The 25,783-nt window shown below is 46.8% G+C and overlaps 1 protein-coding gene across 1 annotated transcript in view; it reads right to left on the bottom strand.

The window, feature by feature from the left end:
* The window catches only part of pcgf3 (polycomb group ring finger 3), a 188,745-nt gene that overhangs the window by 25,804 nt on the left and 137,158 nt on the right, over positions 1 to 25,783 (bottom strand). Inside the window, exons 5-7 of the mRNA XM_078562731.1 lie at positions 24,023 to 24,078; positions 16,373 to 16,483; positions 13,873 to 13,961 (exon numbers count right to left, since the gene is read on the bottom strand). Of these exons, the coding sequence (XP_078418857.1) occupies positions 13,873 to 13,961; positions 16,373 to 16,483; positions 24,023 to 24,078 (256 nt within the window). The remainder of the gene's footprint in view (positions 1 to 13,872; positions 13,962 to 16,372; positions 16,484 to 24,022; positions 24,079 to 25,783) is intronic.

Below are 25,783 nucleotides of genomic sequence, written 5' to 3'. Positions count from 1 at the left end.
GTGAGAGAAGCCCTCCTGTAGCCCAAAGGAGAGCCCCGGGAGGCTAGTGTGTTCTCATTGCCATAAAATAGGCCATTCCAGACCTGAGTGTTGGAGATTGGGAGAAGGGAGCCTGTTGGTCTAATGAGACTCCGTACGAGTGGTCCCACAAAGGACACCCCAATCGGTAGCGTAGCAGAAATTTACCCTTTGGAGGGGCATGGCACTGTGTGTGCCTGAACCAGACAAACTCCCAGTGCGCTTCTGGAGTATTATCCTTTCCTGAACAGTGTCCCCCTACCTGTCCCAAAAGGTGAGCAAGCCCTTGTGCTGCTCCGAGACACAGGGGCCACTCAAGCTTAATATTAGGGGGAAACGTAAACCTACAATACCCCACTCCAGAATTCTCTCTGAGGCCAAAGCCCTGATCAGTGGAACGGGAGGAGGGTCTGTGTTAGCCCCCCTCCCCCTCCATAAGGTCCACCTGGAGTGTGACCTTGCTTCAGGCCCTGTCACGGGAGGAACTGTCCCTGATCTATCTCCAGTAGGAATCGACTTCCTCCCTGGAAACAATCTGGCCGGCAGCGAGGTGTTAGCCAGCAAAAGAAAAGAGGCCGCTGTCAGCCAGCAGAAATCTGCAGGACAGCAGAAAGGTCCAGAGGCCCGAAGGGGTGAAATAGCACCCATAAACATTGAGGGGGGCTGCTCAAATGTATCAAGGCCAAAGCCAGGCCTGTAAAGTTAAAAGAGATCCCAGAAGGGCCAATAGAATTTAAAATAGACTCAAAGATTACCCCAGAATTAAACAGGGACCAGAGAAATCCCAGAGCAGGGACAGAGATAGTAAGGGAGATGCCCCACCTGGTTGAAGTGCCTGAAGGAAGGAAAGTTATTAAACCAGGAAAGGAAAATGCCCCATGTAGTCTAAGAGCCCGAAGTATGGCTGGCAGAAACCTTCTTTCTAAATATAAAGAGGGACAAAGGGAGTCTCCAAACAGACAAGCAGATAGGGAGTGAGATGCCTCACCCGGTTGAAAATTGGGTGTAGCTGGAGCTGCACCCCCTCCACTTGGGGGCAGTGGTGTTCCAGGGGACATGGAACAAGTTAGTAGAGCGTCCTCTCCCAGTCCAAAGGCCCCAGCTAAGAAGCCATTGACTGGTCTGGTTGGTAGCTTTATGGCAAATTTGGATGGGGACTAGGAAAGTTCCCAAATTGGCCTAGAAAGAGGGAGGGTGATGCTTCACTTAATGGAAAAGCCACCAGGATGTATAGTGAGAGTGACCATCCACCAGAGGGCAGCAGTGTTCCAAAAGACACCGAGGCTATTACCCAACTGACCAGCAGGGGGATTCCAACCAGACTGGATCCCAAACCCACCCACCCGCCTTAATGAAGAAGTGCGATGCAACCTGGCAGGGTTGCCCACTGCGTTTAAAGTGATCCGTAACAACCACTCCCCGGCCCCCCAGGCTACGGCACTGTAGCCCTACCTGGTATGGGAGCAGCAGAGTCCCCTTCCAGAAGGCAATCTTCCTATCAGCTGGGTCCAGAGCAGCTGACCCAAGTTCAGGAGCAGACTGCCCACCTGTGGCTGTGTCAATCTGAAGCACCTAGCAACAGAAGCTGGAACATCTGAGTTGTGTGAGAACCTGAACCAGATACCAAACCAGAATCCCCACAAGAGACCAAAGTCCCATTAAAACACAGCAATCTCCTGACAAGCAGCCTAACCGCTGTCCCTGGGTTTGAGCAGCTGAAGCCACAGGTTACCAAGATGGACGTGCAGGAACGAAGCTAGACAACAGCAGCTCAGCCCCATGATCAAAGGGTCTGGAACTCTCAGTGTGAGAGGCCCAACATTCCCCTGCCCAGAGCAGCTTGACCATCACTCATCCACTGAGTGCTAACGCCCCCCTCCCCCCGCCTGTAAAACCCCCACACCCTTTAAAGGACACAACCAGGAATCAAACAGGCAGAATTCTGAAACCAATGGCTTTGCTTATGCCTGATCCCCAACAGAGGAAATTCAGAACTCTAGCCCTGAATACCCTTCCCCATAAAGACAGATCTTGGATCTTCCTGGATCAGCTGAGCATTCTACAGCCCAGGACAGGACAATGTTCTTGCTGATGTATTAACCCAATAAAGAAGGAAAATCCAGCAGGGGGCTGCCACTGCCTCTGGCTGTGTGTCTGATGTGCCTGGGTGAATGAGAGAATGAATACATACTTTCTCAGTTCCTATTCTTCCTTTACAAGACCACATTAACAAAAATGAAGTAGAGTTCATTTTTTTCTCCACGGTCACAAGGACTGTGAGGGGACAAAGACCTCACCATGTGTATTTTTTTATACAATAGGTGTAGATACCCTCATGGCTCGTTCTAAAATTTAAAACTGGACAAAAGACCTTTGAAAATGGCTGGAGCTATGTCTGTCTGTGACCCTCGAACAGAAGGAGCTTTCTGGCAGAATCACAGAAACTTTTTAGTTTATTCGCTCATGGGATGTGGGCTTCGCTGGCTGGGCCAGCATTTATTGCCCATCCCTAATTGCCCTTGAGGTGGTGGTGAGCTGCCTTCTTGAACCGCTGCAGTCCATGTGGTGTAGGTACACCCACAGTGCTGTTAGGGAGGGAGTTCCAGGATTTTGACCCAGTGACAGTGAAGGAACGGCGATATATTTCCAAGTCAGGATGATGAGTGGTTTGGAGGGGAACTTCCATGTGGTGGGGTTCCCATGCATCTGCTGCCCTTGTCCTTCTAGATGGTAGTGGTCGTGGATTTGGAAGGTGCTGTCGAAGGAGCCTTGGTGAGTTGCTGCAGTGCATCTTGTAGATGGTACACACAGCTGCCACTATGCATCAGTGCCAGAGGGAGCAAATGTTTGTGGATACTCTTTTGAGTTATCAACAGTCACAGATTGCAACTCTTTTCGAGTACAATCACAGTTCTTGGTTTCCAGGAGTGGGACATGAACCCACAACCCTCTGATTCAAAGGCACGGGTGCTATGAACTGAGCCACAGCTGACACCTCCGAATGTTTGTGGATGTAGTACTAATCAAGTGGGCTGCTTTGTCCTGGACGGTGTCAAGCTTAAGTGTCGTTGGAGCTGCACTCATCCAGGCAAGTGGAGAGTATTCCATCACACTCTTTGTCAATGTGTCAGTAACTCTTGTAGAGTTAAAACAATTAACTAAATTAACAAAACAAGGGATAAATCAAGCACAGCCCCTAAATCAGGTCAGCTGTGAAACCAAGGACAAAGTTTAAGGGAAACTTACAAACATTAAATCAAATGTGTCAGTAATCACATTGCATGGCAATTACCTTGTTAAAGACAATTACTAGTTAAAACAGGTGATGGACATTGGTTCTCCCATCTAAACAGTATAAATAGATCCAGTTGGAAGGCTCTAGGTGGAAATTATTAGGAAGTTTGTAGCACAGAGGAACCACATTGAGAATGAACCAGCTTGAGGTAAAAAGAAAACAGCTTTGGATTCATTCTTCTACCACAAACACTTATTGTGAGTAACACTCTTGACTTGTGCCCTGTAGATAGTGGACAGGCTTTGGGGAGTCAGGAGGTCAGTTAATTGCTGCAGAATCCCTAGCCTCTGACCTGCTGTTGTAGCCACAGTATTTATGTGGCTAGTCCAGTTCAGTTTCTGGTCAATGATAACCCCCAGGATGTTGATAATGGGGGATTCAGTGATGGTAATGCCATTGAACATCAAACGGTGACAGTTAGATTCTCTCTTGTTGGAGATGGTCATTGCCTGGCACTTGTGTGGTGCAAATGATACTTGCAACTTGTCAGCCCAAGCCTGGATATTTTCTGGGTCTTGCTGCATTTGGATGTGGACTGCTTCAGTATTTGAGGAGTTGTGAATGGTGCTGAACATTGTGCAATCATCAGCGAACATCTCACTTCTGACCTTAGACAGAAGGTAATTGATGAAGCAGCTGAAGATGGTTGGGCTGAGGACACTACCCTGAGGAACTCCTGCAGTGATGTCCTGGAGCTGAGATGATTGATCTCCAATAACCACAATCATCTTCCTTTTTCTAACCAGTGGAGAGTTTTCCCCTGACTCCAGTTTTGCTTGGGCTCGTTGATGCCACACACTGTCAAATGTGGCCTTGATGTCAAGAGTAGTCACTCTCACCTCACCTCTTGGGTTCAGCTCTAATGAGGTCAGGAGCTGAGTGGCCTCTGCAGAACCCAAATTGAGCATCAGTGAGCAGGTTATTGCTAAGCAAGTGCCACTTGATAGCACTGTTGATGACCCCTTCCATTACTTTACTGATGATCGAGAGTAGACTGATGGGCCGGTAATTGGCCGGGTTGGATTTGTCCTACTTTTTGTGTACAGGACATACCTGGGCAATTTTCCACATGGCTGGGTAGATGCCAGTGTTGTAGCTGTACTGGAACAGCTTGGCTAGGGGTGCTGCAAGTTCTGGAGCACAGTAAGTAGCTCTGAAGAAGGGTCATATGGACTTGAAACGTCAACTGTTTCTCTCTCTACAGCTGCTGTCATGTCAGGCCTGTTGAGTTTTTCCAGCATTTTCTGTTTTTGTCTTCAGTACTATTGCTGGAATATTGTCAGGGCCCATAACCTCTGCAGTATCCAGTGCCTTCAGCCATTTCCTGATAATACGTGGAGCGAATCGAATTGGCTGAAGACCGACATCTATGAAGCTGGGGACCTCCGGAGGAGGCTAAGGTGGGTCATCCACTTGGCACTTCTGGCTGAAGATTGTTGCGAATGCTTCAGCCTCATCTTTTGCACTGCTGTGCTGGGCTCCTCCATCATTGAGGATGGGAATATTTGTGGAGCCTCTTCCTCCAGTGAGTTGTTTGACTGTCCACCGCCATTCACAACTGGATGTGGCAGGACTTGAAACGTTAACTGTGTTCCTCATGATCTAAAATTGTTGAACTGGCCTGCTGCATTGTTCCAGTGAAGCTCAACGCAAACTGGAGGAACAGCACCTCATCTTCCGACTAGGCACTTTACAGCCTTCTGGGCTTAACATTGAGTTCAACAATTTTAGATCATGAACTCTCTTTTCCATCCCCACCCTTTCCGATTTCCGCCCCCGCCTTTCCCAATAATTTATATAGATTTTTCTTTTCCCACCTATTTCCAGCCATTGTTTTATCTCTGCCTTTTAGCCCATTTCGATCCCTTCCCTCCACCCCACCCCCACTAGGGCTACCTGTACCTTGCTTGTCCTGCTTTCTACCCTTAATTAGCACATTCCTTAGATAATAACACCACCTTCAACACCTCTTTGTCCTTTTGTCTGACATCTTTTGGTTATCTCCACCTATCACTGGCCCTCCGTCCAGCTCTACCTGTCCCACCCCCCCCTTAAACCAGCTTATATTTCACCTCTTTTCTATTTTTACTTAGTTCTGTTGAAGAGTCATACGGACTCGAAATGTTAACTGTGTTCCTCTCTGCAGATGCTGCCAGACCTGGGTTTTCCCAGGTATTTTTGTTTTTGTTTAGGGATGAAACTATCTTCGATCTAGTATTGTGTAACAAAGCAGGATTAATTAGTAATGTTGTAATATCAAAAGATCCACTGGAAAAGAGTGATTACAATACCGTTCAATTCGATGTTAATTTGAAAGTGAGTGACACACACCAATCACAAACAAGAATCTTAAACAAAGCCAATTACCTAGGTACCAGGGCCGAACTAGCAAAGGCAAATGGGGCAAATGGATTAAAAGGTAGGGCTGTAAGTAAACAGTGGAAAATACTGAATTGTTTCTTTAAATGCTCAACAAAAGTACATTCCATGAAAAAACAAATTCAGCAAGAAAGACCCATCCATGGCTCACTCAGGAAGTTAGGGATACTCTTAGATTAAAAGAAGCTTACAATATTGCAAAAAAAATTAACAAGCCTGAGGGTTGGGAGTGTTTTATCAAACAACAAAAAATTGATAAAAAGGAATGAGAGTAAAGTAGCCAGTGAAATAAAAACAGATTGTAAAAGCTTTTATAAGTATACAAAAATGAGTTAATGTTGGTCTGTTGGAATCAGAAACAGGAGAAGTTATCGTGGGAAATGAGGAGATGATGGAAGCACTGAACGAATATTTTGTCTCTGTCTTCACAGAAGACACATGTTGCCTTCCAGAAATAGAAGGCAAACTAGTGGCTAAAAAGAGCAGAAATTAGGGATATCTATCAACAGAGAAAATGTATGAAAGGAGCTTGAGACTAAAATGTGACAAATCCCCAGGGCCTGTTGGTCTACAACCGATGGTTCTAAAAGAGATAGCTGCAGAGATGGTAAATGCACTGGCTGTGATTTTCCAGAATTCATCGGATTCGGGAATGGTCCCATCAGATTGGAAGTTGGCAAATGTTACTCTGCTTTTCAGAAGGAGGGAGAGAGAAAACCGGGAGTGACGGGCTAACATCAGTTGTTGGGAAAATGCTGGGATCTATTATTAAGGAAATTTTAGCAATGCACTTAGAAAAGCAAAGTATGATTAGAATAAGTCAACATGGTTTTATGAAGGGAAATCCTGTTTAATAAATTTATTGGAGTTTTTCAGGATGAAACTGGTACAGTAGACAAGGTGCAGCCAGTAGATGTAGTACAACTGGATTTGCAAAAGGCATTTGATAAGATGCCAACAAAAGGTTAATAGGCTGGATAGCTGCGCATGGAGTTGGAGGATCGGTTAACAGGTAGGAAGCAGAGTGGGCATAAATGGGACTTTTTCCAAGTTGTCAGGCAGTGAATAGTGGAGTGCCACAAGGGTCAGTGCTGGAACCTCAGCTATTTACAATCTATATTAATGACTCGCATGACGAGACAGAGTAACGTATCTAAGTTTACAGATGATACCAAGCTAGGTGGAAAGGTAAGCTGTGGGGAGAACAGAGGCTGCAAAGAGATATAAACCAGTTAAATGAGTGGGCAACAAGATGGCAGATGGATTAAATGGTGGGGGGGGGGGTCACAGTCTCAGGATAAGGCTTTAGGACTAAGATGAGAGGAAATTACTTCATTTAAAGGGTTGTGAATCGTTGGAATTCTCTGCCCCAGGGGGTTGTGGATGCTCCATCATTGAAAATATTTAAGGCTGGAATAGATGGATTTTTGGTCTCAGGGAATCAAGGGATTTGGGGAAAAGCAGGGAAATAGAATTGAATCCCAAGAGCAGCCATGATTGTATTGAATGGCACAGCAGGTTCCACGGGCCATATGGTCCACTTCTGCTCCAATTTCTTGTGTTCTTTTTGACTCGAGGGATATGGTGATAGGCTGAGAAAGGGAAGTTGAGGTGGAAGATCAGCCATGATCTTATTTAATGATGGAGTAGTTTTGAAGGGCCACATGCCCACTCAGGCTCCTATTTCTTATATTCCTTTTTAAAACAGCCAATTCTTAGGCTCTAAACGTTGGCTTGTCAGTACCTAATGAAGTTACAAAATCAGAATCTAACAGCATTGAAGAAGGCCCTTCGGCCCACTGTGCCTGTGCCAGCTCTTTGAAAGAACACGGATTTGCCCTATTCCCTATTTATTTCACAGAACTCTGCAAATTTCTCCTTTTCAAGTATAAATCCAATTCCCTGTTGAATCTACTTCCACCACTCTTTTTTAGGAAGTGCACTTCAGATCATCATAATTCACTGCATTTAAAAAGAACATCACCCTCTAGTTTTTTTTTGACCAATTATCTTTAATCTGTACCTACTGCTTACCGAACCAGCTTTTCCCTATTTACCCGCTTTTCCCTATTTACCCGCTTTTCCCTATTTACCCGATCAAAGCTTTCATAATTTTGAAAACTTCACACGGACTCAAATCTTTCTCTCTCCACAGATGCTGCCAGACCTGTTGAGTTTTTCCAGCGCTTTGTTTTTATTTCAGATTTCCAGCATCCGTAGCATTTAGTTTTTATATTATATGGCTGAGTTGATACTGGCCTCAACTCCACTCCTGTCTGGCCCCTTAATCCCGGACTCCAGTGTAGAGCAAAAATCTGTACAACCCTGTCTTGGATATATTCAACGATTCACCCCGAAGAGTAGAGGCGGCCAAGACAATAACAACTTATTTTATATAGCACCAGAAACGTCTCAATGTGCTTCACAGGATCATAAAACAAAGTATGACATGTGCCACAGGTCAGATGACTAATAGCTTGGGCAAAGAGACAGGCTTTAAGGAGTGTCTGAAAGGAGGAAAGCAAAGTGTAGAGGCAGAGAGGTATAGGGAGGGAATTCCAAAGCTTGGGGCCCAGGCAGCTGAAAACATAGCCACCAATGGTAGAGCAACTGAATTAGAGAACTCTAACGATTAACGACCCTCAGAGAAGAAATTCTTTCTCATCTGTTTTAAATGAGATGCCCTTATTTTGAAACTGTGCCTCCTAGCTCTAGATTCCCCAAGAAAGCAAACATTTTCTCAGCATCTACCCTATTGAGTCTTCTCATTATCTTACCTACTTCAATAAGATCGTTTTTCATTCTTCTGAACTCCACTATTGCCTTGTCCTTTATCTTTAAATTTTTAAATTTCCCCTGACCTGAATCCTCTACCTTCCCCCACTATATTTATTTAGTTTAAAGCCCTTTTCATTACCCTAGTTTTATGATTCTCCAGGACCCTGGATCCAGCATGGTTCAGGTGTGGCTTGTCCCAATGGAGCAGCTCCCTCTTTCCCTATTACTGGTGCCAGTGCACCATGAATTGAAACAACATTTCTCCCATACCAGTCTTGAGTCATGCATTCAATTCACCGATCTTATTTTTCTTATTCATTCACAGACCAGCATTTATTGCCCATCCCTAATTGTCCTTGAGAAGGTGATGGTGAGCTGCCTTCTTGAACTGCTGCAGTCCACATGGTGTAGGTAAACCCTGAGTGCTGTTAGGGAGGGAGCTCCAGGGTTTTGACCCAGTTACAGTGACAGAACAGCAATATATTTCCAAATCAGGGTGGTGTGCGGCTTGGAGTGGAACTTGCAGGAGGTGGTGTTCCCATGCATCTACTACTCATGTCCTTCTAGGTAACAGAGGGTTTGGAAGGTGCTGTCTAAGGAGCCTTGGTAAGTTGCTGCAGATAGTACACACTGCTGCAACTGCACCTCAGTAGTGGAGGGAGTGAATGTTGAAGGTGGTGGATGGGGTGCCAATTAAGCAGCTGCTTTGTCCTGGATGGTGTCAAGCTTCTTGGGTGTTGCTGGAGCTGCACTCATTCAGGTAAGTGGGGAGTATTCCATCACACTCCTGATTTGCACCTTGTAGATGGTGGACAGGCAGAATTCCGAGTCTTTGAACTGCTTTTGTAGCCATTGTATGTATATGGCTGATCCAGTTTAATTTCTGGTCAATGGTAACCCTCAGGATGTTGATAGTTGGGTATTTAGTGGCAGAAATGCCATTGAATGTCATGGGGAGATGGTCATTGCCTGCCACTTGTTTGGCACGAATGTTACTTGCCACTCATCAGTCTAAACCTGAATCTTGTCTAGATCTTGTTGCAAATGGAAATGGATTGCTTCAGTATCTGAGGCAGTGTGAACAGTGATGAAAGCTATGCAATCATCAGCAAACATGTCCACTTAAGAACATAAGAAATAGGCGCAGGAGTAGACCACACGGCCCATCGACCTGCTCCACTGTTCAATACGATTATGGTTGATCTTGGGCTTCAACTCCAGTTTCCCGCCTGCTCCCCATATCCCCCAATTCCTTGCAACAGCCAAAATCTGTCTCTCCCAGCCTTAAATGTAATCAACAGTAGAGTATCCAGGGCCCTCTGCGATAGAGAATTCCAAAGATTCACAACCCTTTGAGCGAAGAAATTTCTCCTCATCTCAGTCCTAAATGATCGGCCACTTATCCTGAGACTGTGCCCGTGTTTTAGATTCCCCGGCCAATGGGACAATCTCTCGGCGTCCGCCCGATCAACCTCCTTCAGAATTTTGTATGTTTCAATGAGATCGCCTGTCAATCTTCTAAACTCCAGAGCATATAGGCCCAATTTACTCAGCCTCTCATCCCAGCGACAATCTAGTGAACCTTCTCTGTACTGCCTTTCTTAAATGTGGAGACCAAAACTGCACACAGTATTCCAGATGTGGTCTCACCAAAACTCTGTACAACTCTAGTAAGAGTTTTTTTTTGTGTACTCCAATCCCCTGCAATAAAGGTGAACATGCCATTTGCCTTCCTAATTGCTTGCTGCACCTGTGTGCTATCCTTCTGCGTTCCTTGTACCAGCTTATCCAAGTGTCTTTGAACATCAACACTTACAATTTTCACACCTTTTAAAATTTTTTCTGCGTTTTCATTCTTACAACCAAAATGAAGAACTTCAAATTTCCCTACATTATACTCCATCTGCCATCTTATTGCCCACTCACTGTCCAAATCTCATTGCAGCCTCTGTGTCCTCCCCACAGCTTTCCATCCCACCTAGCTTGGTATCATCAGCAAACTTAGATGAAGAGACAGAGAGTAATGTATCTAAGTCATTAATATAGATTGTAAATAGCTGAGGCCCCAGCACTGATCCTGGCGGCACTCCACTATTCACTGCCTGCCAAATTGACAAAGCCCCATTTATGTCATCTGTTTTCTATCTGTTAACCATTCCTCTATCCATATTTTTTTATTCATTCATAGGACGTGGGCTTCGCTGGCTGGGCTAGTATTTATTGTCCATCCCTAATTGCCCTTGAGAAGATGGTGGTGAGCCGCCTTCTTGAACCGCTGCAGTCCATGTGGTGTAGGTACACCCACAGTGCTGTTAGGAAGGGAGTTCCAGGATTTTGACCCAGCGACAGTGAAGGAATAGCGATATATTTCCAAGTCAAGATAGTGATTGACTTGGAGGGGAACTTCCAGGTGGCGGTGTTCCATTTATCTGCTGCCCTTGTCCTTCTAGATGGTAGTGGTCGTGGGTTTGGAAGGTGCTGTCTAAGGAGCCTTGGTGAGTTCCTGCAGTGCATCTTGTAGATGGTACACACACTGCTGCTACTGTGCGTCGGTGGTGGAGGAAGTGAATGTTTGTGGATGTGGTGCCAATCAAGCGACTGCTTTGTCCTAGACGGTGTCAAGCTTCTTGTGTTGTGGGAGCTGCACTCATCCAGGCAAGTGGGGAGTATTCCATCACACTCCTGTCTTGTGCCTTGTAGATGGTGGACAGGCTTTGGGGAGTCAGGAGGTGAGTTACTCATCGCACAATTCCTAGCCTCTGACCTGCACTTGTAGCCACAGTATTTATATGGCTAGTCCAGTTCAGTTTCTGGGTCAATGGTAACCCCCAGGATGTTGATAGTGGGGGATTCAGTGATGATAATGCCATTGAACATCAAGGGGCGATGGTTGGATTCTCTCTTGTTGGAGATGGTCATTGCCTGGCACTTGTGCGGCACGAATGTTCCTTGCCACTTATCAGCCCGAGCCTGGATATTGTCCAGGTCTTGCTGCATTTGGACATGGACTGCTTCAGTATCTGAGGAGTCACGAATGGTGCTGAACATTGTGCAATCATCAACAACCATCTCCACTTCTGACCTTATGATGGAAGGAGGATCATTGATGAAGCAGCTGAAGATGGCTGGGCCTAGGACACTACCGAGGAACTCCTGCAGTGATGTTCTCGAGCTGAGATGGCTGACCTCCGACAACCACAACCACCTTCCTTTGTGCTAGGTATGACTCCAACCAGCGGAGAGTTTTCCCCCTGATCCCCATTGGCTCCAGTTTTGCTAGGGCTCCTTGATGCCACACTCAGTCAAGTGCTGCCTTGATGTCAAGGGCAGTCACTCTCACCTCACGAGTTCAGCACTTTTGTTCATGTTTGAACCAAGGCTGCAACGAGGTCAGGAGCTGAGTGGCCCTGGCGGAACCCAAAGTGGGCATTGAGTAAGCAAGTTATTGCTAAGCAAGTGCCACTTGATAACACTGTTGATGACCCCTTCCATTACTTTACTGATGATCGAGAGTAGACTGATGGGGTGGTAATTGGCCAGGTTAGATTTGTCCTGCTTTTTGTGTACAGGACATACCTGGGCAATTTTCCACATAGCCAGGTAGATGCCAGTGTTGTAGCTGTACTGGAACAGCTTGGCTAGGGGCGCGGCAAGTTCTGGAGCACAAGTCTTCAGTACTATTGCCGGAATGTTGTCAAGGCCCATTGCCTTTGCAGTATGCAGTGCCTTCTTGACATCACATGGAGTGAATTGAATTGGCTGAAGACTGGCATCTGTGATGCTGGGGACCTGCAGAGGAGGCCGAGATGGATCATCCACTCGGCACTTCTGGCTGAAGATTGTAGCGAATGCTACAGCCTTATCTTTTGCACTGATGTACTGGGCTCCTCCATCATTGAGGATGGGGATATTTGTGGAGCCTGCTCATCCAATGAGTTATTTAATTGTCCACCACCATTCATGACTGGATGTGGCAGGACTGCAGAACTTAGATCTGATCCGTTGGTTGTGGGATCACTTAGCTCTGTCTATCACTTGCTGCTTATGCTGTTTGGCACACAAGTAACCCTGTGTTATAGCTTCACCAGGTTGACACCCCATTTTTGGCGCTCCCATTTTTGGCGCTCCCATTTTTGGCGCTCCCATTTTTGGCGCTCCCATTTTTGGCGCTCCCATTTTTGGCGCTCCCATTTTTGGCGCTCCCATTTTTGGCGCTCCCATTTTTGGCGCTCCCATTTTTGGCGCTCCCATTTTTGGCGCTCCCATTTTTGGCGCTCCCATTTTTGGCGCTCCCATTTTTGGCGCTCCCATTTTTGGCGCTCCCATTTTTGGCGCTCCCATTTTTGGCGCTCCCATTTTTGGCGCTCCCATTTTTGGCGCTCCCATTTTTGGCGCTCCCATTTTTGGCGCTCCCATTTTTGGCGCTCCCATTTTTGGCGCTCCCATTTTTGGCGCTCCCATTTTTGGCGCTCCCATTTTTGGCTCTAGCCCCCAGATGTTAGTAAGGAGGATTTTGCAGGGTCGATAGGGTTGAGTTTGCCATTGTCGCTTCCGGTGCGTAGGTCGATGCCGGGTGGGCTGTCCGGTTTCATTCGTTTTTTGTGACTTTGTTACAACGGAGTGGCTTGCTAGTCCATTTCAGAGGGCATTTGAGTCAACCACATTGCTGTGGGTCTGGAGTCACATGTAGGCCAGACCATGTAAGGATGACAGATTTCCTTCCCCACAGGACATTAGTGAACTAGATGGGTTTTTACAACAACGGTTTCATGGTCAGCATTAGACTTTTAATTCAAGATTTTGATTGAATTCAAATTCCACCATCTGCTGTGGCAGGATTCGAACCCCAGAGCATTACCCTGGATCTCTGGATTACTAGTCCAGCTACACCATTGCCTCCCCCCTCCTCCATGCTAATATATTACCCCCAACTCCATGAGCCCTTATTTTGCCCATTAACCTTTTGTAATCACCTTACTGAATGTCTTTTGGAAATCCAGGTATACTACATCTACTGGCTCCCCTTCATCTACCCTACTAATTACATCCTCAAACTCAAACCCCTGTAAATTTGTCAAATAGGATTTCCCTTTAGTTGACTTGTTCTAATCTATGCTTTTCACCAGGAAGGGAAGTTGGATGATCAGTGGTTTTGTGGGAATAGGGGTGAAAGAGTAGGAAATAAGTCTCATGGACAAGATCAGTTCCAAGAAAGCATGAGGAGAAAAAGGAAATATGTGCACTCGGGATAGGTAGTGAGTCTGCAAATAAAATCAGCTCTTTCGAATTGCACATATCACTGTAACAAAATGACATTTTCATGCTGCAATGAGCTACAGTCCAGTAAAATTTCAGTAAAGCTTGTGCAGGCTGAGGAAAGGATTCAGGAAAGGAAAAGCTACCTGCTCATCGTTCCTGTGATAATCATGTTCTTCCTCCGGCTTATCCTCTGTTTTCTGTTTATTTGAATCATCTTCTGGCTTTGTTTCACCTTACAAACAAAGTAAATCAACAAGGTCAACTCAGTTACTTAAACACAGAGCAATGCCCAAGAGTCCCAATCTACAAAGACACACAGCAGTTGCTCAATATAAATAAAGATCAACATTACTGCAATGCTACATTCATCATAATTAATCTGTTAACCAAGCTTCAACTTCTTTGACTGGACTGTACAATTTGAAGTAAAGACACACTGGCCCTTTCAGGCTGGCTTACTTAAATGCCATATTTTCTTCATCTGGTCCTACAATTCCCTCATCGATCCTTTTCCTTGCTTAATTTAATTGGGAATGGCTACTTCATATATACTAATTTCAAAGATAGATGTTTGAGGGAGCAGGAAATGAAAAGCATCCACATTTTTGACCAGTGAAACTGCAGAGGCTGATCTAATGTGTTTTAATTTATTTATAAGATGTAGGGATCACTGGCTAGGCCAACATTTATTGTCTATCCCTATTGCTCAAGAAAGTGATAGTGAGTCACCACCTTAAATTGTTGCAGTCCATGTGGTGAAGGTACATCCACAGTGCTGATAGGGAGGGAGTTGCAGAATTTTAACCTAGATGATGAATTAACAATCTATTTCAAAGTCAGGGTGGTTTGTGACTTGAGGAGAATAGCAGGTGGTGGTGTCCCCATGTGCCTGCTGCCTTTCTAAGTGGTAGAGGTCACGTGTTTGGGAGGCACTGTCAAAGTAGTTTTGGTTGGTTGCTTTAGTGCATCTTGTCTATCCCTAACTGCCCTTCAGAAAGTCAGCAGCCGCCCTAACAATTGGAGTGGCTTGCCATTTCAGAGCAAAGTTAAGACTTAACCACACTGCTGAGGGTCTGGAGTTGCACACAGGCCAGCAGATTTCCCACTCTGAAACACATTAATGGACCAGATTGGTTTTTATGACTCTGTAGTTCCATAGTCACCATATTGATACTCAATTTTTATTCCAGATTTATTTAATTAACTGAACTCAAATTCCCCATCTGCCATGGTGGGATTTTAACTCATGTCTTTGGATCATTAGTCCGGGCCTCTAGATCACCAGTCCAGTTGCAGAAGCATTACACTATCATTCCCAGTTCACTGAACTCTACATAATACAACTTAAGTTTCACAAATTCAATAAATATCAGTCTTGCATAAAATTGTCAGATCATTTTCATGGAATTAAAATATAATTTTGTTGCAGGAGAATTAAGAAAGTTCAGCTTTGAATTAAAAACTAAATGTGCCAGCTTTTAGCGATTTCCAAAGCAAGTCCATAATATTCTATATAAAAATACAGATTTACTTCAGTTGATTAGATCATGCTGATATTGAGGATTAATACCCTGCACACATCACACGATTGATTATGTGACACCAGAGGCTTTAACCATAGCTTTCAACATTAAATTATTAACACTAATGGTTCGGTTTTGATATGACTTTCACTTTTCAACAATGTAAAATGTACCCACAACTCCAAGTGACAAGCAGAAGTACTGTACACATGCAAGCAAACTCCATGACCGCTAGCATTTTTAATATATTATTCATTCCGAGAAAGGAGGAGGAAATTGCAAGGCTGGCATTGTGTTCAGAAACTGCCAGCCTGGCTGAAACACAGAATATCCTCAGATTCTGCCCTTTTGATCCTATAATAGTAAGGCAATCAACCATAAGAGAGAAATCCTGGGGGGAAAAAAAAGATTTGTATTTATATAAAGTCTTTCATGACCTTAGAACACACCACAGTCCATTTATTACGTTAATTATCCTGAGGTTTGATGGCACTTAATTAAGGCAGTTTTGCCAATGCTGGTGCGATTAAAATGCAAAGGAGGTCAAAATTGGAGGATCGCAGATATCTCAGAGACTGGCCTTGTTGAAGGTGGTTACGGAGATGGGGAGGCCACAGAAGCATTTGAAACAAGGATAAGAATGTTCACATTGAGACACTGCTTCAGGAACCAGTGTAGCTGAGCAGAAACTGTGGCTGATGGTGAAACAGAACTTGGTGCAGTTAGGATATTGGCAAAAGAGTTTTGGAGGATAACTAATTCTTGCTGGGTGGAGATGGGAGGCCAGTCAGAAGAGCATTAGAATAGTCTAGAGGTAACACAGGCATGGATGTGGGGTTCAGCAGCTGATCTATGTTTACTTGCCTCCTGGACAAAGAACCCAATGGAGCACATGTACAATTAATACCTGGTGGTGATCTTCACACAATTACCTCTTTTTGCTCTGGCATCTCAATCAGCCATGCAGGTAAAGATTATTTTATAAATGAGAGTTCGTTAAGTTACATCTGGGACGCACAGACAAAGTTAAGCTTAAATGCAGAACAGTGCAGAAAATTCAAAGCTTTCCCAGTGCTGAGACATCAGTTGTTAGAAATGGTTCAACAGAAAAGTGACTAACCATCATGGAGTGGGTCGAACTGCTGTTTAGCTGTGCACGTCTCACCTTTGACCTCTCCGGGCATTTCAAGACCAAGTTTCTGATAAAAGTCTTTTTGCTTTTTTAACTCCGCTGTAAATGACAAATTATTCCGACTTTAGCAAACATGATTCTTAAAAATATTGTAAGATACAAATTTTTCTCTAAAATGTAAGAATTCCTTTTGATGCATCAGGCACAAAATACAATGAATTCTATAAGAAAAACGGAAAATGCTGGAAAAACTCAGCAGGTCTGTCTGACAGCATCTATGGGGAGAGAAGCAGAGTTAACGTTCTGAGTCCGTATGACTCTTCAGGCAATGGCAATGAATTCTATGTCCGTAATTTGCACAAAATCTATTTCATGACACACAACATGACTGGATAATGGAACGTTTTGCAACGAATATTTGAAACTGCAAAAGACCTCCAAACACTCAGCAGGTTAACTAAGTGTTATACAGCCACAAGGCTCATGTAGCTGCCGCACTGTCCTCTTACACTTACCATGCAGCATCTTGTGAAGTGCTTATGAAGAGTGAACACAACACATGACACTGGCACAACAGGCAGAAGATTAAAGAGCGACAAACTCTTTTTCCCCAATTCCCTGGATATTCACAATGAATTACTAGTCACATTTTGCAACTCAAAAGAGTTGAATTTTGGGTTGATTTTCATTTTTTGGAAATTTAAATCCAGTTTCTATATTAAGCCATAAACTGATTTTAAAATGTAAGCTGACATAACCAAAGAAGACTCTTTGCTCCAGTATTCCAAAACTGACTGTACTGCTTCAGTGCTTTCCTCATATTCAGACATCTTCCTCGACTTTAGATGTTTATCTTTTTTCTTAAAATATACAATGGTTTCTGTCTGAACTATTCCCTTTGGCCAAGCATTGCACATTCTAATAATAACCCTTTGCCATTTTCCCAACCTCTACCTTCACTCTTATATTGGTGGACCTTCATCGCTAACTGAACAGAAGAAGGCCCAACATGACCCTCCCTCACTTACATGTTGTCCTTTGGCAAAGCTATCCTCTGGCACCAGGTCAGCTTCCACATGTCGCTGGTTTCCCTTCATGATTGAAGATGGCTGTTTCTTGCATGCGTAGAGTTATCTGTTGTGCGTTCTAATGTGACTGTGGAGCCTGATTGCAGGCCTGCAAGGCTTTCGATAGTGCGGGCAAGAATGAATTGTCTGATTTTGTTGGGACCACACAGTCTTTTGTCCTTTGCTGCCTGTATTCTTTGCTGTTCGACGGAAACAACAACACTGCTTGAGTTTGCTCCCCAGTGTGAAGAAAATACTTTTTAGCCCAATATTACTGTTGGATACTGTAATGCAGGCTTGTGAGGACTGTGTCTGTGGGTGTGTGAGAGGTTTAATTAAACCTGAAGACAGTCAGATTGCAAGGTTTAAATCATCAAAAGGGTTAAGTGTCAAAGCAGGCATTTTGAAGTGGAGATGGATGAGGTAAGATGGGATCCGGGTAAATACATCCTGAATAGGAATTTGCATTAGGAGATAGATAAGGAGTTGAATTTTTAGCTGCTAAATTTCAAAGAGACATAATAGGATGTTTTACAACTGGCAAAGATCATAAATAAATAAAGCAAAGGTAGTAGCCATAAAGATAACATGAAAGGTTTTAGATTCTGGGAAAATCTTTCAAAAGACAGTTAAGAACAATGGGTAAAGATAAAAGCCTTGTGGTAATATTACTGGATGTTTTATAGCTTAAGATTCTTTTGGGACTGTTGCCTGAAAAGGGTGTTTATTTGTGAGTCTAGCTAAGTAGAAATCTTCTGGGAAATGTTATAAGACAAAATCTAACTGTGTAACTGTAATCTTGTGTGTTTAAGTTTTCTTTTTCTTTGTTCATAAATGTTTTAATTGAGCAATTAAAATCTCCAAAAGTGGTAGTGGAATCTTTACTTCTGACTTCAGTACACATACCTTCTCGTAGCAAAATACAAATTGCAAATCATTGTGATAGCTTGGCAAAGTTTTCCTTTGGAATTTGGTCAGCCTGGCAATTACCACCTGCCATATCATAACACCGAGATGGTTCTTTCTTGTGCACTTTCCTCCCAGTCTGTGGCGGACATGCCACATATCCTGATGTTCGTCTTCAAGACATCCTTGAACCTTAATCTTGGCTTACCTCGCATGTGGTGTCCAAGTTTCAGTTGTGAATACATGACCGCTCCAACTGAACTGGGGTCTGATGATGAATGCTTCAATTGCAGACATTTTTGGTCTTTGAAGTACCTCAGTGTTGGGCACTTTGTCTTCCCATTTGATCCCCATGATGTTCCAAATGCATCTCATGTCCAACTACTTAATATGCCTAGAGTAGATAGTCCACGTCTCACAAGCATATAGGAGAGTGGGAAATATCACAGCTTTGTACACAGCAAGTTTTGTTCTAAAATAAAAGCAAAATACTGCGGATGCTGGAAATCTGAAATAAAAATAGAAAATATTGGAAAAACTCGGCAGGTCTGGCGGTATCTGTAGAGAGAGAAACGGAGTTAATGTTTTGAGTCTAATGTGACTCTTCATCAGAACCAGGGAGAGGCAGCAATACGATGGGCTTTATGCTGTTGAAAAAGTCAGATGGGGAGGGGCAAGTGGAGCAAAATAGAAGGTCAAGGATAGGTTGGAGGTCAGAAGAGACTAAATCACAATGACATCATGGAACAAAAGACAAAGGGAATAGTACTGAAAACTTGTGTTCCAGAACTTTCCGTGCCACTAGCCAAGCTGTTCCAGTACAGCTACAACACTGGTAGCTACCTGGCTACGTGGAAAATTGCCCAGGTATGACCAGCACTCAAAAAGCAGGACAAATCCAACCCAGCCAATTATCACCCCATCAGTCTACTCTCCGTCATAAGTAAGGTAATGGAAGGGGTCATCAACAGTGCTATCAAGCGGCACTTGCTCAGCAATAACCTGCTCACTAACACCCAGTTTGGGTTCCGTAGGGCCACTCAGCTCCCAACCTCATTACAGCCTTGGCACAAACATGGACAAAAGTGCTGAATTCCCGAGGTGAGGTGAGGGTGACTGCCCTTGACATCAAGGCAGCATTTGACAGGTGTGGCATCAAAGAGCCCTAGCAAAACTGGAGTCAATGGGAATCAGGAGGAAAACTCTCCGCTGGTTGGAATCATACCCAGCACAAAGGAAGATGGTTGTGGTTGTTGGAGGTCAGTCAACTCAGCTCCAGGACATCACTGCAGGAGTTCCTCAGGGTAGTGTCCTCAGCCCAACCATCTTCAGCTGCTTCACCAATGACCTTCCTTCCGTCATAAGGTCAGAAGTGGGGATGTTCACTGATGACTGCACAATGTTCAGCACCATTTGCAACTCCTCAGATACTGAAGCAGTCCATGTCCAAATGCAGAAAGACCTGGACAATATCCAGGTTTGGGCTGACAGGTGGCAAATAACATTTGTGCCACACAAGTGCCAGGCAATGACCATCTCCAACAAGAGAGAATCCAACCATTGCCCCTTGATGTTTAATGGCACTATCATCACTGAATCCCCCACTATCAACATCCTGGGGGTTACCATTGACCAGAAACTGAACTGGACTAGCCATATAAATACTGTGGCTACAAGTGCAGGTCAGGGACTAGGAATCATGCGATGAGTAACTCACCTCCTGACTCCCCAAAGCCTGTCCGCCATCTACAAGGCACAAGTCAGGAGTGTGATGGAATACTCTCCACTTGCCTGGATGAATGTGGCTCCAACAACACTCAAGAAGCTTGACACCATCCAGGACAAAGCAGCCTGCCTGACTGGCACCACATCCACAAACATTCACTCCCTCCATCACCGATACACAGTAGCAGCAGTGTGTGTACCATTTACAAGATACACTGCAGGAATTCACGAAGGCTCCTTCAACAGCACCTTCCAAACCCACAACCACTATCATCTAGAAGGACAAGGGCAGCAGATAGATGGGAACACCACCACCTGGAGGTTCCCCTCCAAGTCACTCACCATCCTGACTTGGAAATATATCGCCGTTCCTTCACTGTCGCTGGGTCAAAATCCTTCCTAACAGCACTGTGGGTGTACCTACACCACATGGACTGCAGCGGCTCAAGAAGGCAGCTCACCCCCACCTTCTCAAGGGCAATTAGGGATGGGCAATAAATGCTGACCCAGCCAGCAAAGCCCACATCCAGTGAATGAATATAAATAAATGACAACTGAGTTCATGGTTATCCAGAGATTATATATATATATATATATATATATACACAATAAATATAAATACACATAAGTTAATACAGAAAGGTTGGATTGATAGAAAATAACCTATAATTGGCATGAACAGCGACACTATATTCATTGCAACTCCCATGAAAGCATTCTTTGAAATTTGTGATTACTTCTACAATAGACATTCAGGCACCCCTCTATCATTTCACCGTGAGTTCTCAATGATCTCTGCAATGCAGTACTTGTATCCGTTGAGCACTTTGTTACACGGGGGAGTTTAGGCATTGAAAAGACGGTCGACACAGAGAATTCGAAGAGACAGGGACCTCTTCAGGTTTAAGATTTTAATCTAATGAAAGAATTTTCTAGAGTGGTCTGACAAACCTGAAGATACTTACTTCAGACATTTAAATCAAACCAGAATATAAATTATCCCATTACAAATGAAACATACCTCATTCTGAAGAACATAAAAAGTAGGACTTTTAACAATCAGCTTGCATAAACACCAGAAGAAAAGCTCAGCAAATGGGTCCACAGAGTGAAATGTTAAATATAACAATTTCAGACGTGCCAATTCAATTTCATCTTAAAGAAAATAGTGCTGTTAGTCATGAATGAAGCCCATTCTGATTGGTCTCAGCAGTTAAGCAATCTAGTTCTAATGTTTTTATGAGGATGTTGTAGAATCTACACTAATTATCATGCAGAACAGCATGAAGTGCGTCATAGCTCTGGATTCTGATCTTAGACATAGCTGAGAAAAACAAATATGCACTTTGAGGAAGAGAAACTGTAAGTGCGACGATGGGTAGCAGAATGTTGTTCAGAATTGGAATAGACAGGCAGCTTCTTGCCTTCAATGCTAGATAGTGGGGAAGCAGTCTCCAGTTTGTGGACTGTGATTCAAGTGAGGTTTGTTGCATCCCATGGAGGAGGTGAAGAGGAGCCAACACATGGTGGCAGCAACTTAAATGTCGAAAAGGGAGGCCTGAGATTGTACAGGGACACATCAAAGGGAATAATCAGCCAAAGCCCCAACACAAGGTGAGGCATGGACTGCTGCAGGCAAATTAATGTGGGCAAAAGCTGTTTTAGGTAATGGCAGATGAGGTCAGATGCTGTGCTTTTCTTTCATCGGGCAGATAGTGGAGAGGCGGAGGGGTGCGAAGGATGAGGCATGTGGCTTGGGACAGAAAGAAAGAGGTACGAGAGAGGAATGTGGAGTGGCGCAAATGGCGAGGGGGTTGAGGGGGGCGCAGGGGCATAGAAGGGCGGTGGGAGGCTGAGGACGGAGGCGGGGGGCAGGGGGGGCGGCGAGGAGCAGAGAAGGGCGGTGGGAGGCTGAGGACGGAGGCGGGGGGCAGGGGGGGCGGCGAGGAGCAGAGAAGGGCGGTGGGAGGCTGAGGAAGGAGGCGGGCGAATGGGGGGAGGTGGGGGGCAGAGGGGGTTGCGGGGGCAGCGGAAGGTGACGGGGGCAGTGGGTGGCGAGGGTAGCGGGAAGGCACCCAGGAGCGTCGAGTGACAGGGGTGGCTGAGGGGACAGAGCGGGGGAGGGGCAGGGGTGCCCAGGGGCGTTGAGGCGGGGGGGTGGGGCCGAAGGAGGGGGCGGCGAGAGAGGCGGGGACGGGCAAGAGTCGGGAAGGGGGGGGCGCGAGAGTCCGGGGGGGGGGGGGGGGGGGGGGCGAGAGTCGGTGCAGGAGGGGCTGGGTGAGAGGGAGGGCATGAGGAGGTAGCAGAGTGGGGAGAAAAAAGGGAGGGGAAATAGGCGAAATGGAGAGAAAGAGGGAGACAGAGAGGTGGGAGGGAAAGAGAGGGTGGGTGTGAGGGTGGGGCAGAGAGGGGGCGAGGGGGCAGAGAGAGGGCGAGAGGGGGCGAGGGGGCAGAGAGAGGGCGAGGGGAGGCGGCGAGAGGGGAGGCGGAGAGGGGGCGAGGGGGGGCAGAGGGGGGCGAGGGGGGGCGAGGGGGGGCAGAGAGGGGGCGAGGGGGGGCGGCGAGGGGGCAGAGAGGGGGCGAGGGGGGGCGGAGAGGGGGCGAGGGGGGGCGAGGGGGGGCAGAGAGGGGGCGAGGGGGGGCGGAGAGGAGGTGGAGAGGGGGTGAGGGGGGGGCAGAGAGAGGGCGAGGGGGCAGAGAGAGGGCGAGAGGGGGCGGAGAGGGGGTGAGGGGGGGCAGAGGGGGGCGAGGGGGGGTGAGGGGAGGCGAGGGGGGCGGAGAGGGGGCGAGGGGACAGAGAGGGGGGGCAGAGAATGGGCGAGGGGGGCAGCGAGGGGGGGCAGAGAGGGGGAGAGGGGGCGAGGGGGGGCAGAGAGGGGGAGAGGGGGCGAGGGGGGGCAGAGAGGGGGAGAGGGGGCGAGGGGGGGCAGAGAGGGGGAGAGGGGGCGAGGGGGGGCAGAGAGGGGGAGAGGGGGCGAGGGGGGGCAGAGAGGGGGAGAGGGGGCGAGGGGGGGCAGAGAGGGGGAGAGGGGGCGAGGGGGGGCAGAGAGGGGGAGAGGGGGCGAGGGGGGGCAGAGAGGGGGAGAGGGGGCGAGGGGGGGCAGAGAGGGGGAGAGGGGGCGAGGGGGGGCAGAGAGGGGGAGAGGGGGCGAGGGGGGGCAGAGAGGGGGAGAGGGGGCGAGGGGGGGCAGAGAGGGGGCAACGAGGGGGCGAGGGGGGCAGAGAGGGGGCAGAGAGGGGGCGAGGGGACAGAGAGGGGGCGAGGGGACAGAGAGGGGGCGAGGGGACAGAGAGGGGGCGAGGGGACAGAGAGGGGGCGAGGGGGGGCAGAGAGGGGCGAGGGGGCAGAGAGGGGGCGAGGGGGGGCAGAGAGGGGGCGAAGGGGGACAGAGAGGGGCGAGGGGGCAGAGAGGGGCGAGGGGGCAGAGAGGGGGCGAGGGGGGGCAGAGAGGGGGCGAGGGGACAGAGAGGGGGCGAGGGGGGACAGAGAGGGGCGAGGGGGCAGAGAGGGGCGAGGGGGCAGAGAGGGGGCGAGGGGGGGCAGAGAGGGGGCGAGGGGACAGAGAGGGGGCGAGGGGACAGAGAGGGGGCGAGGGGGGGCAGAGAGGGGCGAGGGGGCAGAGAGGGGGCGAGGGGGGACAGAGAGGGGCGAGGGGGCAGAGAGGGGGCGAGGGGGGACAGAGAGGGGGCGAGGGGACAGAGAGGGGCGAGGGGGCAGAGAGGGGGCGAGGGGGGGCAGAGAGGGGCGAGGGGACAGAGAGGGGGCGAGGGGACAGAGAGGGGGCGAGGGGGCAGAGAGGGGGCGAGGGGGGGCAGAGAGGGGCGAGGGGGGGTGAGGGGGGGGGCAACAGAATCAGAATGAAATACATTTTGTAGCCAAAGCACTCGGGGTAAATGGACAGTAAATGAGTCAGGTGGAAATTAAAAGCTTGTTACTTACCTTCTTGTAGACCAGGCACCAATTTGTAGACAATATCTTGCATTGTGCGGTCATGTCTTGGAAACACAGCATAAAATAAGATAAATATATTAATTTTGTTATGTAAACTTGAGTCTATACAAAGCAGCAGCAGCATATCCAAAATACCCTCAAAGTTAAAAGGTGGGGTTCAAAGGTTAAGCGGTTATGATCACAAATTTATGAGTTTTCTTCTTTCAGCAGTGAAGGTTAAGGGGGGATTTAATAGGTGTTCAAACTTAGGGAGGGTTTGGATAGGGTCAATAAGAAGAAATTACTCCCTCTGAGGGAGGGTCAGTAACCAGAGGGGCAAAGATTTAAACCACAGCCAATAGAACCAGAGGAGCAATGGGTAAACTTTATTTTACACAGTGAGTTGTTGGATGGCAAAAGCCAATTCAATAGTTATTTTTCAAAGAAAATTGGATAAACATTTGAAAAGAAAATATGCAGGATTCTGGCAAAAAGGCAGAGGCGGGGTTGCTGGGGGGAGTCGGGGCTGAGGTGAGACTAACTGGATAGTTCCTTCAAACACCTAGCCAGGCACAATGGACCGAATGGCCTCCGTCTGTACTGCAAAATTCAGCGATTCTAATAGAATATGAAGAATAAATAGTGAATAAAAACTTATGCCGACTCAGTGCAGGACTAAAAGTAAACACACCGTACAGTCACACACTGGATATTCAGGACAGTGACACACCGTACAGTCACACACTGGATATTCAGGACAGTGACACACCGTACTATCACACACTGGATATTCAGGACAGTGACACACCGCACTATCACACACTGGATATTCAGGACAGTGACACACCGTACTATCACACACTGGATATTCAGGACAGTGACACACCGTACTATCACACAGTGGATATTCAGGACAGTGACACACCGTACTATCACACACTGGATATTCAGGACAGTGACACACCGTACTATCACACACTGGATATTCAGGACAGCAACACACCGTACTATCACACACTGGATATTCAGATCAGACACTGGATATTCAGGACAAGAACACACCGTACTATCACACACTGGATATTCAGATCAGACACTGGATATTCAGGACAGCAACACACCGCACTATCACACACTGGATATTCAGGACAGTGACACACCGTGCTATCACACACTGGATATTCAGGACAGTGACACACCGTACTATCACACACTGGATATTCAGGACAGTGACACACCGTACTATCACACACTGGATATTCAGGACAGCAACACACCGTACTATCACACACTGGATATTCAGATCAGACACTGGATATTCAGGACAAGAACACACCGTACTATCACACACTGGATATTCAGATCAGACACTGGATATTCAGGACAGCAACACACCGCACTATCACACACTGGATATTCAGGACAGCAACACACCGTGCTATCACACACTGGATATTCAGGACAGCAACACGCTGTGCTATCACACACTGGATATTCAGGACAGCAACACACCGTGCTATCACACACTGGATATTCAGATCAGACACTGGATATTCAGGACAGGAACACACCGTACTATCACACACTGGATATTCAGGACAGTAACACACCGCACAATCACACACTGGATATTCAGGACAGCAACACACCGTGCTATCACACACTGGATATTCAGGACAGCAACACACCGTGCTATCACACACTGGATATTCAGGACAGCAACACACCGTGCTATCACACACTGGATATTCAGGACAGCAACACACCGTG

Source organism: Cetorhinus maximus, chromosome 1 (genome assembly GCF_964194155.1).
Source record: "Cetorhinus maximus chromosome 1, sCetMax3.hap1.1, whole genome shotgun sequence".
Taxonomy (NCBI): domain Eukaryota; kingdom Metazoa; phylum Chordata; class Chondrichthyes; order Lamniformes; family Cetorhinidae; genus Cetorhinus; species Cetorhinus maximus.
This window is presented reverse-complemented; position numbering and strand designations above follow the sequence as displayed.